At 69.1% G+C, this 15,945-nt stretch overlaps 3 protein-coding genes across 3 annotated transcripts in view; 1 reads left to right on the forward strand and 2 right to left on the reverse strand.

Annotated features, from left to right (window-relative positions):
* Nucleotides 1–1,479, forward strand: part of FAM171A2 (family with sequence similarity 171 member A2) — a gene marked incomplete at its 5' end in the record, with an annotated part of 9,449 nt that extends 7,970 nt beyond the window's left edge. The window contains 2 exons of the mRNA XM_084275559.1: nt 1–961; nt 1,356–1,479. The exon at nt 1–961 is cut by the window's left edge and continues 326 nt beyond it. Coding sequence (XP_084131685.1) covers nt 1–961; nt 1,356–1,410 — 1,016 coding nt within the window. The 3' untranslated portion in view covers nt 1,411–1,479. The remainder of the gene's footprint in view (nt 962–1,355) is intronic.
* Nucleotides 1,480–1,756: 277 nt separating this feature from the next.
* Nucleotides 1,757–9,305, reverse strand: GRN (granulin precursor). Its single transcript, XM_084275647.1, has 15 exons — nt 9,274–9,305; nt 7,689–7,792; nt 7,517–7,594; nt 7,330–7,414; nt 7,138–7,241; nt 6,905–7,046; nt 6,685–6,791; nt 6,454–6,571; nt 6,270–6,367; nt 5,295–5,522; nt 4,397–4,624; nt 3,497–3,724; nt 2,599–2,826; nt 2,071–2,352; nt 1,757–1,965 (listed from the first exon to the last, which is right to left on the reverse strand). Exons 2-15 carry the CDS (start codon nt 7,776–7,778, stop codon nt 1,846–1,848), a joined length of 2,136 nt encoding a protein of 711 aa, XP_084131773.1. The 5' UTR covers nt 7,779–7,792; nt 9,274–9,305; the 3' UTR covers nt 1,757–1,845.
* A 623-nt stretch (nt 9,306–9,928) lies between these two features.
* TMEM98 (transmembrane protein 98) lies at nt 9,929–13,333 on the reverse strand. The gene is made up of 7 exons (XM_084275662.1): nt 13,253–13,333; nt 11,683–11,872; nt 11,313–11,444; nt 11,013–11,046; nt 10,803–10,918; nt 10,640–10,699; nt 9,929–10,190 (listed from the first exon to the last, which is right to left on the reverse strand). Exons 2-7 carry the CDS (start codon nt 11,844–11,846, stop codon nt 9,986–9,988), a joined length of 711 nt encoding a protein of 236 aa, XP_084131788.1. The 5' UTR covers nt 11,847–11,872; nt 13,253–13,333; the 3' UTR covers nt 9,929–9,985.
* Between the last annotated feature and the right edge of the window lie 2,612 nt (nt 13,334–15,945).

Here is a 15,945-nt window from a genome sequence, read left to right on the forward strand (position 1 = left end):
GCCCCGGTGAAGCCTTCGGCCTCAGGGCCGCCCGCTCGGTGGACGGGCTGCAGCCGCCGGATGAGCATCCCCGGGGGACCCCCGCTTTCCCCCCCCGGCCTCCTTCACCCCCGGTGTTTGGCCGGTATGGGGGGCAAGCGAGTGAGCACCCCTTGCCTGAGCCCCCTCCTCGCCCTCCTTCTCTTGCCCCCCCGGGTCCCCTCCTCCTCTGCGGCCCCCTGGACCGGGCTGGGGGGGAGGATGTGTACCGGGGGGTGATGCCCACCCTCCTCATTCCCGCCCGGTACATGCGCCTGGCCCCCGGTGAACCGGAGGGTCCCCCCGAAACCGATGGGGGACCCGGTTCGACCGTCGCCACGGCCGCCCCCGCCGCCCCCCCACCCTCTGGGCAAGCGTTTGAGGAAGGGGAGAATTGGGGAGGGGGTCGAGCCCCTCAGCCTGTCAGCGGCTCGGTGGCCATCCCGGTGCTGCTGGACGGGTCAGCGGTGGCTCAGCTCAACGGGGAGCTGCAGGCGCTGGCCGGGCAGCAGCTGCTGGAGTTGGGGGGGCCGCCCCCCCCAAGAGCTTGGTTCGTCTCTTTGGATGGCCGCTCCTCCCAGGTCCGACACTCCTACATCGACCTGCAAGGGGGAGAGAGGGGGGCCGGCCCCGCGCCCCCCCCACCCCGCATCCCCCGCGGAGTGGGAGGAGGGGGGGGGGAGGACGGAGGGACCCGGCCCCCCCTTCTTCCCGCAGCCTCCCCCGAGGACAGCTCGTTGGCTCCCTTGCTGGAAGGGGGGAGCGGGGGGCGGCGGGGGGGGGGCAGCGGGCGTAGCAGCGCCAGCGAAGCCCCCCGTGACTCCCTGACCAGCCCCGAGGAGGAGGCGCTGGCCGAGGCGGGCGAGGGGGGGGACGAAGGGGGCGACCGAAAAAGCCCCTGGCAGAAGCGGGAGGAGCGGCCGCTGATGGTCTTCAACGTCAAGTGAGTTGGGGGGGGGTGGGGGGGGGCTGTGGGACCCCGGGTGGTGGGTACCCTGCTGCTGTCTGTCTGCCTGTCCCCCCCCATCACGTCCAGCACCCCCCCCCCTACCCAGCCCCTCTCTCTGTGCCCCCCAGCCCCGAGGGAGGGGGCAGAGGGACAAGCCCCAGGTCACCTGTGTGTCGCCCCCACTCCCCCCAGTATCATGTCCCACCCACCCCTTAGCGCCCCCCCCCCCGGCTTTATCCCTGATGTCCCATCCCTGCCCCCCCCACGACCTTGCCATTAACCCCCCCCCATTTTTTTGGGGAGGGGGAGAGGATGAGAACTGCATGTCTCCCTTTTGTGTGTCCCCCCCCAAAGCCCTGAGGCACGTCCCCCTCTTGTGTCCCTGCAGGGCGGGGGGGGCCGGCAGTGCCCCCCGGGCCAGCGGTGCCTCTAAGATGCCGTAGAAGCTGTGGGGGGACACACACACACCCTGAACCCCCCCGCAACACCACCCCCCTGCCCTTGGCTTTGGATTTTACTCGTGTTTCTAAACGTTTTCTATATGTGACGAGGATGAAGAGGGGCCAGCGGGGGCCAGGCTGGCGGTGGGGGGGGGGGCCATGGGGACCCCCCCCCCCAGGCACCTGGCTGGGCTGGGCAGGGAGCCCTGCCTGTTCCTTAGATGGCATTAATATATTAAAAAACAAAAAGAGACCCCCCCTGCCTCTGCTTTCTGCCTCAGTGACACCCCCAACCCACCCCCCCCGTGCTCCCCCCCCACCCCCCCAGCAGCAGCCAGGGGCTGGGGGGTTGTTGTAGAAACCGTTTATTGGGCTGGTGGTACCCCAGGGGGGGATGTAGGGGGGGTGGTGGTGGTGTGTGTGTCCCCCCCAAGGACATCAGAGCAGCACCCTGCGGGGTGCAGGTAGGTCCCAACGCTGGGGGGTGCACCCCCAGCCCCCCCCAGTGCAGCGGGACCCCCTGGGGCAGCAGTGACGGCCGTTAGAGCAGCAGGAGCCCTGCGGAGAGATTGGGGGGGTGGGGGGAAGGATTCAGAGGGGGGAAATCACACAGCCCCAGCCCCCCCAACCCTGGTACAACCCCCCCCCCACCCCTATACTAACCTGGGCGAAGGGGCAGCACCCCCAGGAGCCCCCCCGGCTCCGGCAGCACTGCTGCCCGCTGCGGCAGGACTGGGCAGCGTCGCAGGGCACGGGGGCATCCGGATGGGTGCTGGGGACCCGCAGCGGGGCGGGGGCACGGCCGGGGGGGGCAGGGGCCCGGGCAGGGGGGGCGGGTGCTGGCAGCAGGGCGGTGGGTGCCAGCAGCTTCTCGCAGCTCTGGGTGGCCACGTTGCAGGTGTAGCCCTGGGGACAGCAGTGCTGGTGGTCTCTGCAGCAGATGGCCTGGAGGGGGGGGGGGGGAATGACACACACATAGGACAAGGGGGGGGTTAATGGGGGAACCAGGTGCCCACACAACTCCCATGGGGGTGGAGTGATGGAGGTGGGGGGGTCCCATCTCTCTGTCACATCCCCCCTGCCCTCAGCTGTCTGTCCCCAAAGGGCCACACCTTGCACACCCACCCTGCCCCAAAGCCCCCACATCCAAGCCCCCTCCCCACCCCCCCAAACAAAGGGTCCCCCCCAGACCTGCTCCAGGGGGCAGCACCCCCAGGTGCCCAGGCTGGTCCGGCAGCACGTGTTCCCATCGGGGCAGCTGGTGGTGTCGTCACACCTCACGTCACCCCCCCGGGCCAGGGCTGGGGTCTTCTGCACCCAGGGCCGGCGGGACCCCCCCGCCTCCAGGCAGCTGCTGGACTGGGGGTCACAGGTGTAGCCGTGGGGGCAGCAGTGCACGTGGTCGGGGCAGCAGACAGCCTAGAGGGGGGAAGAGAGAGGGGGTCTCAACCCAATCTGCCCCCCCTAGACCCCCAGACCCATGTTGGGGGACCCCCAGGGTATGACCCGTACCCCCTCCCTGCCCATTCCCTCCCTCCCTTGTCCCCCCAGCCCAGCCCAGCTACGTGCCCAATGGGCAAGTGGGATTTGGGGACCACCTGCCCAATCCCCCATCATCCCCAGTTGGACACACCAGTGTCTCTAAGCATCCCAGTGGCTCCCACTCCTTCACTGCCTCCATCCACCAGACCCCCAAACTGGTCCCAGTTAGCAGAAGGGATGTGAATGGGGGAGCAGTAAATGATCCCGGTGTCACCCCCCTGCCATGGGACGTCAGAAACCCTGGGACTGGCCTTGTGTCTTGGGGGACACTGGTCCTCAGCCCACCCAGGGCCCAGAGGACACCCACCCCTCCTGTGGGTCTGGTGGGGGGGGCAGGCGATGGCAGTGCCCTGTGATGTCCCCACGTCCCCCCACCCCTGGCTGCAGCTGCTCAGGGTCCCTCGAGCCATTCCCACCCCACAAGGACACCTCGCACCCCCCCCAAGCATCAGCCCAGGTGTCCCACTCCCCTAGATGCATCCCTCAGACCCCCACCCCGCTGGGGCTCCCAGCACATCCCTGTCCCCATACTGGGCCCCCCCCAGACCTGCTCCAGGGGGCAGCACCCCCAGGTGCCCAGGCTGGTCCGGCAGCACGTGTTCCCGTCGGGGCAGCTGGTGGTGTCGTCACACCTCACGTCACCCCCCCGGGCCAGGGCTGGGGTCTTCTGCACCCAGGGCCGGCGGGACCCCCCCGCCTCCAGGCAGCTGCTTGACTGGGGGTCGCAGGTGTAGCCGTGGGGGCAGCAGTGCACGTGGTCGGGGCAGCAGACAGCCTGGGGGGGAGGAGAGGTGGGGGTCTCAACTCAATCTGGCCCCCCTAGACCCTCTAGGTCCATGTTGGGGGACCCCCAGGGTATGAGCCGTACCCCCTCCCTGCCCATTCCCACCCCCCCTTGTCCCCTCAGCCCAGCCCAGCTATGTGCCCAAGGGGTGAGGGGGATTTGGGGACCACCTGCACACCCCCCCATCATCCCCAGTTGGACACACCAGTGTCCCTAAGCATCCCAGTGGCTCCCACTCCTTCATTGCCTCCATCCACCAGCCCCCCAAACTGGTCCCAGTTAGGAGAAGGGATCTGAATGGGGGAGTAGTAAAAGATCCCAGTGTCACCCCCCCTGCCATGGGACGTCAGAAACCCTGGGACTGGCCTTGTCCCTTGGGGGGGACACTGGTCCTCAGCCCACCCAGGGCGCAGAGGACACCCACCCCTCCTGTGGGTCTGGTGGGGGGGGCAGGTGGTGGCAGTGCCCTGCGATGTCCCCACATCCCCCCACCCCTGGCTGCAGCTGCACAGGGTCCCTTGAGCCATTCCCACCCCACAAGGACACCTCACACCCCCCCAAGCATCAGCCCAGGTGTCCCACTCCCCTAGATGCATCCCTCAGACCCCCACCCCGCTGGGGCTCCCAGCACATCCCTGTCCCCATACTGGGCCCCCCCCAGACCTGCTCCAGGGGGCAGCACCCCCAGGTGCCCAGGCTGGTCCGGCAGCACGTGTTCCCGTCGGGGCAGCTGGTGGTGTCGTCACACCTCACGTCACCCCCCCGGGCCAGGGCTGGGGTCTTCTGCACCCAGGGCCGGCGGGACCCCCCCGCCTCCAGGCAGCTGCTTGACTGGGGGTCGCAGGTGTAGCCCTGGGGGCAGCAGTGCACGTGGTCGGGGCAGCAGACAGCCTGGGGGGGGAAGAAAGAGGGGGTCTCAACCCAATCTGCCCCCCTAGACCCCTAGGTCCATGTTGGGGGACCCCCAGGGTATGAGCCATACCCCCTCCCTGCCCATTCCCACCTCCCCTTGTCCCCCCAGCCCAGCCCATCCCCGTGCCCAACGGGTGAGGGGGATTTGGGGACCACCTGCCCAATCCCCCATCACCCCCAGTTGGACACACCAGTGTCCCTAAGCATCCCAGTGGCCCCCACTCCTTCACTGCCTCCATCCACCAGACCCCCAAACTGGTCCCAGTTAGCAGAAGGGATCTGAATGGGGGAGCAGTAAAAGATCCCAGTGTCACCCCCCTGCCATGGGATGTCAGAAACCCTGGGACTGGCCTTGTGTCTTGGGGGGGACACTGGTCCTCAGCCCACCCAGGGCCCAGACGACACCCACCCCTCCTGTGGGTCTGGTGGGGGGGGGCAGGTGGTGGCAGTGCCCTGTGATGTCCCCACGTGCCCCCACCCCTGGCTGCAGCTGCTCAGGGTCCCTCGAGCCATTCCCACCCCACAAGGACACCTCACACCCCCCCAAGCATCAGCCCAGGTGTCCCATTCCCCTAGATGCATCCCTCAGACCCCCACCCCGCTGGGGCTCCCAGCACATCCCTGTCCCCATACTGGGCCCCCCCCAGACCTGCTCCAGGGGGCAGCACCCCCAGGTGCCCAGGCTGGTCCGGCAGCACGTGTTCCCGTCGGGGCAGCTGGTGGTGTCGTCACACCTCACGTCACCCCCCCGGGCCAGGGCTGGGGTCTTCTGCACCCAGGGCCGGCGGGACCCCCCCGCCTCCAGGCAGCTGCTGGACTGGGGGTCGCAGGTGTAGCCCTGGGGGCAGCAGTGCACGTGGTCGGGGCAGCAGACAGCCTGGAGGGGGAGGAGAGGGGGGGTCTGAGCCCAGCCTGCCCCCCAGACCCATGTTGGGGGATGCCCAGGGTATGAGCTGCACCCCTTGTCCCTGCCTGCTCTGCCCCCCTTGTCCCCCAGCCCAGCTCCATCCCCCTTTGGAGGGGGGCAGGAGACCCCCCCCCTCATGCTGCCCCCACACCCCGTGTCCACACAAAGGTCCCTGAGCATCCTGGTGGCCTCACACCCCTTCCCCACCTCCACCCTGGATCCCCAAACTGGTCCCAGTTAGTAGACTGGGTCAAACTGGGGGCCCAGCAATGGCACCTGGTGTCACCTCACCCCCACGGGACACAGGGGTCCTGGAGTGCTCCCTGTCCCTCCCGGGGGGACACACATCTGCCTGTCCCGGGGGCACAGGGGATCCCCACCCCTGTCCCTGCTTGGGGACAGCCCCACCCAGACCCCACACCTCCTCCAAACCTGGCCTTATCTCTCGGGGGGGGGACATTGGTTCTCAGCCCACCCAGGGGACACCCACCCCTCCCATGGGTCTGTCCAGGGTGGTGGGCAGTGGCAGCGCCCTGTGGTGTCCCCACATCCCCCCCACCCACCCCTGGCTGCAGCTGCTCGGGGTCCCTCGAGCTGTGCCCACCCCACAAGGACACCTTCAGCCCAGGTCTCCCCCTCCCCTGGATGCACCCCCCAGGCCACCACCCCGCTGGGACCCCCAGCACGTCCCTGTCCCCAGAGGGGACCCCCCCAGACCTCCTCCAGCGGGCAGCACCCCCAGGCCCCGGAGCTGAGCCGGCAGCACGTGCTCCCGTCGGGACAGCTGGTCATGTCATCGCACTTCACCTCACGAGCTGGGGACAAGGGGACAGTCAGAGCTGGCACGTGTCCCCCCCTTACCCTGGGATGGGGCTGAGGTTGTGGGGGGGGGTGTCCTCACCTTTGGGCAGGGATGCCAGGGGCTGTGCCCAGCCCCCCAGGGATGTGCAGACAGAGCGCTCCAGGTCGCAGGCAGTGCCCTGGGGACAGCAGTGCTGCCCATCACCGCAGCACACGGCCTGCCCGGGGGGACAGCAAATGCCATCAGTGCCCCTGAGACCCCTTTTGGGGGGGGGGTCCCAGAGGTACCACAGAGGGGGTGGGCTGCTCTTTAGGGGTGCCCAGCACTCACGTTTTGCAGGGGGCAGCAGCCGTACTGCGCTGAGGGCAGCGGGCAGCAGGTGGATCCGTCGGGACACGCCGAGCGCCCGTCGGGACACGGCACCTGGCGCAGCGCGACTGCGGGGACAGGGACGGGCAGTGCCACCGTGCCTCAGTGTCCCCTCCGTGGGGACGGCCAGGGTACCCCACAGCCCGGATTGGGGACACCACACACCCTCCTCCATCCTCACCTGGCGTGGGGGGCCGGCGCTTCCAGGCAGGGAAGGGGGTGCCCATGGGGACGTCACCGGCGGGTGACAGGCAGCGCCCACGGGCCAGGTCGCAGAGGGTGGCATGGGGACAGCAGTGCACCTTGTCGGCACAGCACGAGGCCTGTGGGCACCGCAGACGCTCGTCACGACGTGTGTGTCCCCCCTTCCATGTCCCCGTTTGTCACCCAGCACCCCCCCCAGCACCCCCATACCTGGGGCATGGGGCAGCACCCCCAGGCGCCGCTGGCTGTCATGCAGCACGTGGCATCGTCGGGACACTCGGACTGCCCGTCGGGACAGGGGATGGCACGGGGGGCTGCGGAGAGCAGGGAGGGAGTGAGGAACCCCTATGCCCACCCACCCACCCAGGTGCACCCCAAGATGTGGGTCCCCCCACCCTGTACCTGGAGGGGTGATGCAGGATTCGCCATCGGCGCTGCAGCGGGACCCCCGGGGACAGCAGCGGCGGCCGCCAGCGCAGGGGACTCCCTGCAGGGAGAGAATGGGGTGGGTGGGTGGGAGGAAGCCCCCCCCCCCAAATTGTGGAGAGAAAGGGGGGAAGGGAAACTGAGGCACAGCAGCTGGGCTCACCTCAGGCAGCGGGCAGCTGGCTCCAGCGGGACACGGCGAGCCATCCCGGCACGCCGCTGCGCTGCTGGCAGGCAGGGCCTGGGGATGGAGGGGGGGGGTGTACAGGGGGGTTACCCACCGGTGAGGGACCCCCCCCCTCCCACGCCCCCCCTCCCTGACCCTGTGTGCTCACCGGGGTGTCAGGGCACGGCTGCCCGTCGGGGCATCGCAGCCGGGCAGCAGCTCCAGCCAGGACCAGCCACAGCAGCAGGAGGGTCCTCATGGTGCCGGGGGTACCTGTGAGTAGCGACCCCCCCAGCACCGCTGTGCCTCAGTTTCCCCACTCCCCGAGCAGGACACAGACCTGTGGTACCGGTACCTCCCCCCCCCAACTCCCGCTTCCCCTTTCAAACGGGTGCTGGGAAAGCCCCAGCCCCCCCCTAAAATGCCACCGAGGAGCACCCCCCACCGCAGGGTGCCTGGGGGAGCGCACCCCAGGGTGCTGGGGGCGGGGGTGAAGCACCCACGCACGCCGGGGGGGTGCTGCGGTGTCTGGCAGCCCAACCACTGCCCACAGCACCCCGATAACATCTCCCTGCAGCACAGGAAGCCAGGGCTGCTGCTGCTGCTGAGGGGGGGGGACGACACCCCCCCAATCCAGCTCCCATGGGTGCTTTGGGCTGCCCTGCACCCCACTGCTGAGGCTGTTACCCCCCCCCCGGACGCCCTGCACCGCTCCCCACTTCCACAATCACTTTCACTTCCCTTTCCCCGCGTGGTGTCACCCTCCCACCTCCCCCCTTCCCCCCCCCTCCTTCGGGCACCTGCGGGTGCTGACCCCATCCCAGGGGTGTCTGTGCTCCCCCCCCCCGTGTGTGTTCTCCCAGCCCCCACCCCCAGCTCCCACCCAGGTGGGGGGACACTGAGGCAGACCCAGGCCCCACAGCCCCCCCCACCCCACCCCCCACCCCTGGGACACGCTGGGTGGGGGTCACCACCCCCAGGAACCTGACAGAGGAGCCTGGCCTGGGGTCAGGGGGGTGCATGGCTGGGGGGGGGGGGAGGCGACCCCTGACCCTTCAGTGTCACTGCACCCCCCTTCCCCACCCCTGCCCCCCCCCCCCAAACAGCGCTGGGCTCTCCCCACGGCCTCCATGGGGGCAGGGAGGGTGTGGACCCAGGGGTCCTTAGGACTCCCAGTACCCCCCCAGTAACCTCCCATGGCTCCCAGTGCCCACAAATACCCTCCCAACACCCCCTCCCAGGACTCCCAGTGCCCACAAATACCCTCCCCAGGACTCCCAGTGTCCACCAGTTACCCCCCCCAAGAGTCCCAGTGCCTCCCAGTATCCCCTCCCAGGACTCCCAGTGCTGCCCTGTACTCCACAGGACTTCCAGTGGCCCCCCAGTACCCCCTCCCACTACTCCCAGTACCTCCTAGTATGTTCCCCAGGACCCCCAGTGCCCCCCCAAGAGTCCCAGTGCTTCCCAATACCCTCCCAGTACCCCCTCCCAGGACTCCCAGTGCTGCTCAGTACGCCCCAGGGCTCCCAGTTCCCCCCAGTGCCCCCTCCCAGGACTCCCAGTGCCCCCCAGTGCCCCCTCCCAGGACTCCCAGTGCCTCCCAGTGCCCCCTCCCAGGACTCCCAGTGCCTCCCAGGACCCCCAGTACCCCCGGGATTCCCTCCCAGTGCTTCCCAGTGCCCCCCGTGCCTCTCGCAGCCCCGCCCCGGAGCTCCCAGGCCCCGCCAGCACTCCCAGTCCCACCAGTCCCGTACCCGCTCCCGGTCCAGTCCCTGCCCGCTCCCGGCCCCGCCGCCAGGGTCGCGGAGCCGGCCAGCCGCAAGCCCCGCCCCCCCGCCCCCATTGGCCCAGCGCCCCCCCGCCCCGCTCCCATTGGCCACTTCGGGGCCCCCCGCCTCCTCACCCTTACCCCGGACCCCGCCCTCCGCCGTCACGTGACGCGGGGGTCATATGACCGCAGACCCCAGCGTTGGGTGCCATGAGTTGCTCAGGCCTCAGCCCGGGGGCTCGCCCCGCCGCACCCCCCGACCCCCTACCCGGCCCTGCCCCCCACCCCAGTGCTGCCCCGACGGGGTGACACGGGGCGGCGGGGTGCGGACCCCATGCCCCAGCCGTAGGGCCTACACCATGCCGATCCCCTCTCCCCCCCACCCAAATCCCCACCGGACCCCCCAACCCACCTCCACTCCCATCCCTCCACCAGCCAACCCCCCCAACCGCCCTGAACTCCCAAGCCCCCCAACCCCACCCCAAACCTCCCAAGCCCCCCTAACCTTCCTCACACCCCCTCCAAACACCCAACCCTCCCCCAATCCCCCCCTCAACCCCCCCCTCAAACCCCCTCCGGAGCCAGAAACCCCAAAGCCAGCCCCAGAGACCCCCATGATATGGGGGACACACACACACAGGCGCCATCCCAGGGGTTTATTGCTGAGGAGGGGGGTGCTGGGGGGGGGTGGGGGGGGCTCAGATGGCTGACTGCTCCTGCAGGAAGGCCTCGGCGCCCGGCGGCCGGTCGGTCTCGGTGGCCATGGCAGCCTGGCGCAGCACCGCCATGTGCTCCTCGGCTGCCGCCAGCGACCGCTCGACCCAGTGGCGGGCAGCGGGCTGGCGACAGGCGCTGCGTGTCACCAGCACCAGGTGACTGACCGACAGCAGCAGCGCCGCAGCCCTGCGGGGGACACGGGGTGGGGGCATTGACACCTCCCCCCCCCCTCCCCACACACACATCCCCTCCTTCCCCTCCCCCCCCCATCCCGGGGTGGTGGCTTTGCCCGTGCCTCAGTTTCCCCACACGTGGAGGTTTCCCCCCCACACCCATCCCTGCTGGGTCACCCCGCAGCTGTTGGCCCCGGCTATGTGGTGTGGGGTGGCACTGGTGTCCCCCTCCCCAACCCATGGGCATGTTGTCCCCCTCCCCAAACCCAGGGAATGTCCTTGTGTCCCCCCCCAACCCCTTCTTCCATCCCTCCACCAGCCAACCCCCCAACCCCCCCTGAACTCCCAAGCCCCCCAACCCCACCCCAAACCTCCCAAGCCCCCCCAACTTTCCCCACACCCCCTCCAAAACCCCAATCCCACCCCCCCAGTCCCCCTCTCCCAAGCTCCCCCTGCTGTCACCTCGCGTCCAGCAGTTTGGGGTCCAGCGGCGGGTACATGGATCTCACCACATCATCCACCCTGCCCAGTGGGATGGCGTTAGCCCCAGGGGACACCATGGTGACACCCCCCCTTGTCCCACCCCCAGAGCCTCAGGACTACCCCCCCACCCCACCCCTGTCACCTGGGGCTGATGCGTTTGGCCACCACGATGATGTCACCCAGGCTGGCAGGGGACTTCACCCGGGCACCCGAGCCCATGGTCATGGCCACCAGCTTCTCGGTCAGCGTGTGGCAGATCTGGGGGGGGGGACACACACACCACACATGGGACAGGGACAGGGACAGGGTGGGTGCTCGGTGCCACCAGTGCCACCACCCCCCTTGCACTCACCTTCAGGATGGCGATGCAGTGGGACACCAGACCCCTGTGGAGAGTGAGGAGGGGGGTGAAGCTGGGTGGTCCCCACCCCATCCTCACCCCCCCGCCCTGCCCACCCCTCCAAATCCCTGCCCACACCCTGTGTCCCCCTGGGCCCTTAGGGACCGTCCTGCCTTGGGTCTGGCCATGGCTTGGGGACTCCCAAACCTTGACCACCTCCATCCCACTGTTTGGGGGGAGGGGGGGTGGTACTTCATGGGGGTCCCCAGCGGTGGTTGGGGGGGCACACAGGGTGGGGGGGCACAGGCTTACGAGGCGTCCTCCACCCAGTCCTCGTTCTCCAGGATGGCCTCAATGTGGGGGTTGGTGATGACCACGTCATCCAGCTCCAGCTCCGAGGGCTCCGACGGCGTCTCCGTGGTCCCCATCAGGTCCACGATGGGTCTGTTGGGGACAACACTGAGGACAAAGCCACCTCCTCAGGCTCCCCCCACCCTCCCAACGCTCCCATCATACTTGGCCATCCAGATGATGCTCCCCACCCCCTCCCCTCCCTTCCCAGATGATGCCCAACATTGTCCCCACCCTATGGAGTTTGGGGTCCCTCCCCGACTCCCCTCAACCGGTGGGGATGAGGACAGAGCCCCCCCCTCCCTCCCTCCCCTGCTATGGGGTGACTCACTTGGTGTCGTAGTGGTGCCGCAGGTCTTTGGGGTGGCAGTACCGCTGCCGACAGACCACCACCAGCGCCACGAAGGAGGCCAGGAAGATGGTGGCCAGCACCCCGATGGCCACAATGACCACTGTCTCCATGGCTGGTCCCCGCCACGGGGGGGGCTCAGGCATCCGGCACCATCTGGGCACAGCGGGGTCTGAGGGGGATGGATGGGGATGGGGGGGGGCAGGGGTCAGGACCCGTGGGGTCATGTGTCCCCAACCCCCTGCACCCCAACATGCTCTGGTGTCACCCATGGATGGGTCCCTACTCCAGGGGTCCTTCTGGAGAGAGGGGTGGGGGGATGATGTGGGTGCAGGGGGGGGCAGGATTGGGTCACGGTATGTGGGGGGTGGGCTGCCTCTTCTTCCCCCCACCCCCATGGCCACAGCAATAGTGGGCAGGAGCTGGGATTGGGGGAGCGGGATCTGGGCCAGACAGGGCTGTGTGACCCCCTGAGCCTGGTCCTTGAGGGGCTATTAGGACCCTCAGTCCCTGTCCCTATGGGGCTATGGGGACCCCCAGAGCCTGGCCCCTATAAGGACCCCATGAGCCTAGATCTTGGGGGGCTATAGGGACCCCCAAGCCCTTTCTCTATGGGGACCCTCAGAGCCTGGTCCTTGGGGGATATAGGGACCCCCAGAGCTGGGTCCCTGGGAGCTATAGGGACTGCCAAGCCCTGTCCCTATGGGGCCATGAGAACCCCCAGAGCCTGGCCCCTATAGGGAACCCCTGAGCCTGGATCTTGGGGGGCTATAGGGACCCCCAGAGCCCTGTCCCTATGGGGACCCTCAGAGACTGGTCCTTGGGGAATATAGGGCCCCCCAGAGCCTTGTCCCTATGGGGACCCCCAGAGCCTGGTCCCTGGGAGCTATAGGGACCACCAAGCCCTGTCCCTATGGGGCCATGGGAACCCCCAGAGCCTGGCCCCTATAGGGAACCCCTGAGCCTGGATCTTGGGGGGCTATAGGGACCCCCAAGCCCTTTCCCTATGGGGACCCCCAGAGCCTGGCCCCTATAGGAAACCCCTGAGCCTGGATCTTGGGTGGCTATAGGGACCCCCAAGCCCTTTCCCTATGGGGACCCCCAGAGCCTGGCCCCTATAGGGAATCCCTGAGCCTGGATCTTGGGGGGCTATAGGGACCCCCCGAGCCAGTCTCTACAGGGCCCCCCATGTCTCCTATGGGGCCATGGTGACCCCCAGCACCTGGCTCCTTTCGGGGACCCCCACGGCCAGTCTCTCTGGGTCTAAAGTGACCCCCCCCTCTAAGCCCATCCCCTGTCAGCCCGTGGGGACCCCTCACCTTCCCCACGCAGCATCAGGGACCCCCCCATCCCCATCCCCCCAGGAGCAGGACCCTCAGCCACGCCAGGCCCAAGAGACCCCAACCCAGAGCAGAACCATTTGGGGACCCCCAGAAGCCACCACACGGGACGGACAGCCGGGTGCCCACCCTGCAGTTGGGGTCTGGGGGTGACACCCACCCTCCAGCCAGGGTTGGGGGGGGGTTCCCCAGCCCTGCCCTGCCCTCCCTACCTGCTGCCAGGCTGGAGCCGGCGCTGCTGCTGGGCACACACAGGCCGGTGCCACTTCCGCACCGGTGCCAACACCCCCCCGGCTCCCGACCTTTACACCCTGACTACGTACGGGCTGGGAGGGGAAAGGGGGGGGTGTGTGTGCCCCAGACATGCCCCCCCAAACCCTCCAGCCCTGCCCCCACCCCCTATCCCACAGCCCTTTAAGTCCCACTGAGTTTTCAGGCAGGTTTAGTGAAGCTTTCAAGTCCAGGCCTCAGGGGGGTGGGGAATGGAGTGGGGGGGGGGTACTGGTTCCTGGCCTCACACTGGGCGGGTACTGGAGGGTGTTGGGGGGGGGGGGCACATACAGGACACGGTGGCCCTGCCCCCCCCCCCCCCTTTTTCCCTGTGATTAATTTCTTAAGAGGGATTTTGGCTGCCCAAGCTGGTTCTGCAGTGTAACCCCTTGGTGCCTGGGCTGGGGGAGGGGGGGAGGGGGGGGGGTTGGGGGGAGGGGGGGGGGGATTGGGGGGAGGGGGGGTGACAGCCCCAGAAGGGTCCCTGCCCCCCCACCCCCCCCCACCAGGGTCAGATCCTGTCTGTACAGGGCTGAGCACTGGGGGTCCTGTGAGGATCTATGGGGAGTGTGGCTTCTGGGAGGGTCTGGGGGGGTCCTGCCGGGGGGGACTGGCTGCTGGGGGGGTCCTGTGAGGGTCTATGGGGAGTGTTGCTTCTGGGGGGGATCTGGGGGGGTCCTGCCGGGGGGGACTGGCTGCTGGGGGGGGTCCTGTGAGGGTCTATGGGGAGTGTGGCTTCTGGGGGGGTCCTGCCAGGGGGGGACTGGCTGCTGGGGGGGTCCTGTGAGGGTCTATGGGGAGTGTTGCTTCTGGGGGGGTCTGGGGGGGTCCTGCCAGGGGGGACTGGCTGCTGGGGGGGTCCTGTGAGGGTCTATGGGGAGTGTTGCTTCTGGGGGGGGGTCCTATCAGGGGGGACTGGCTGCTGGGGGGGTCCTGTGAGGATCTATGGGGAGTGTTGCTTCTGGAGGGGTCTGCGGAGGGGGACTGGCTGCTGGGGGGGTCCTGTGAGGATCTATGGGGAATGTTGCTTCTGGGAGGGTCTGGAGGGGTCCTGCCAGGGTGGACTCACTACTGGGGGGGTCCTGTGAGGCTCGGGGGTGGGGGGGGGGCGTTGCTTTTGGAGGGGTCTGGGGGGGGGTCCTGTGAGGCTGTGGGGGAAGCTCGATGCTGGAGAGTCTGGGAGGACCCCGAGAAGGCTCTGGGGAAGGGGGGGGGGGGAAGGGGGGGGTGTGTCTGGCTGCTGGGGGCGTGCCCGGGGGGCCCTGGGGGTGCCGCGGCTGGTAGTTCGTGGCGGTCCCTGGTCCCGCACAGCCCCCTTTTCGGGTGGGGGGCGGCCCCGGGTCCCAGCCCGGCCCCGGGGGGGGGTGAGGGGGGGTCCTGCGGGGCTTGATGGGGAACACCGACCCCAGGGGCTCCTACAGCCCCCGGGGGTCCCGACCGGCCGCGGGGCTGGGGGCGCTCCCAGGGGTCCCATGGGGCAGGAGGGGGTGTGGGGGGGGGGCGGGGGGGGCATCGCTGCGGGGGAAGGAGGGGGGGGGGGTCACTCCGTGGATCCCGAGGGGGTTCACCCCGGGGGCTCCTCCCGCCACGTCGTGTCCCCCCCCCCCCCCCCCCGCGCCCCCCGAGGGACCGGACGGAGCGACCCCCTCCCCAAACTCCCCCCCCCCAACCTCCCAGTCCCCCTGACCCCCCCCCACCCCCCGCACCCTCCCGCACCTGGAGCCGCTCGACGGCGGCCGCGGCCAAGATGGAGCCGGGCGGGGGGCTCGGCGGGGCTCTGCCCCCTCCCCGGGCCGGTCCCGCCCCTCCCCGCCCCGTCCCGCCCCGGAGGGGGCCCCGCTGTCCCGAGAGGAAAAGGAGGGGAGGGGGGGGGGGGGGCTGGACTTCCAACCTTCCTGCCCCAAACCACCCCCCGCGGCCGCATCCCTTTGTGTCCCAAAGTCTCCCGAAACGCCCCCGCTGCACCCCAAGAGTCCCCGTTCCATCCCTCAAAGTGCCCCCCACGCCCCCCCACCCCCACCCGAAGTGTCCCCACTGTGGCCCGAAGCGGCCCTGCTGTCCCCTCGAAGCATCCCCAAGTGTCCCAGTGTCCCTGCTGCACCCCAAAGGGGCTGTCACCACCCCCCTGTCACCCAAAGTGTCCCCATTGCACCCCCTGCACCCCCTGCTGCACCCCAATGGGTCTGTCACCACCCCCCTTGTCTCCCAAAGTGTCCCCATTGCACCCCCTGCTGCACCCCAAAGGGTCTGTCACCACCCCCCTTGTCTCCCAAAGTGTCCCCATTGCACCCCCTGCTGCACCCCAAAGGGGCTGTCACCACCCCCCCATCGCCCAAAGTGTCCCCATTGCACCCCCCTGCTGCACCCCAAAGGATCTGTCACCACCCCCCTGTCACCCAAAGTGTCCCCATTGCACCCCCTGCACCCCCTGCTGCACCCCAAAGGGTCTGTCACCCCCCTCCGCCACCCAAAGTGTCCCCATTGCACCCCCTGCACCCCCTGCTGCACCCCAAAGGGTCTGTCACCACCCCCCTTGTCTCCCAAAGTGTCCCCATTGCACCCCCTGCACCCCCTGCTGCACCCCAAAGGGGCTGTCACCCCCCTCCGCCACCCAAAGTGTCCCCATTGCACCCCC

The sequence above is a fragment of the Gallinula chloropus genome (assembly GCF_964237585.1).
Source record: "Gallinula chloropus genome assembly, chromosome: 26".
Lineage (NCBI taxonomy): Eukaryota > Metazoa > Chordata > Aves > Gruiformes > Rallidae > Gallinula > Gallinula chloropus.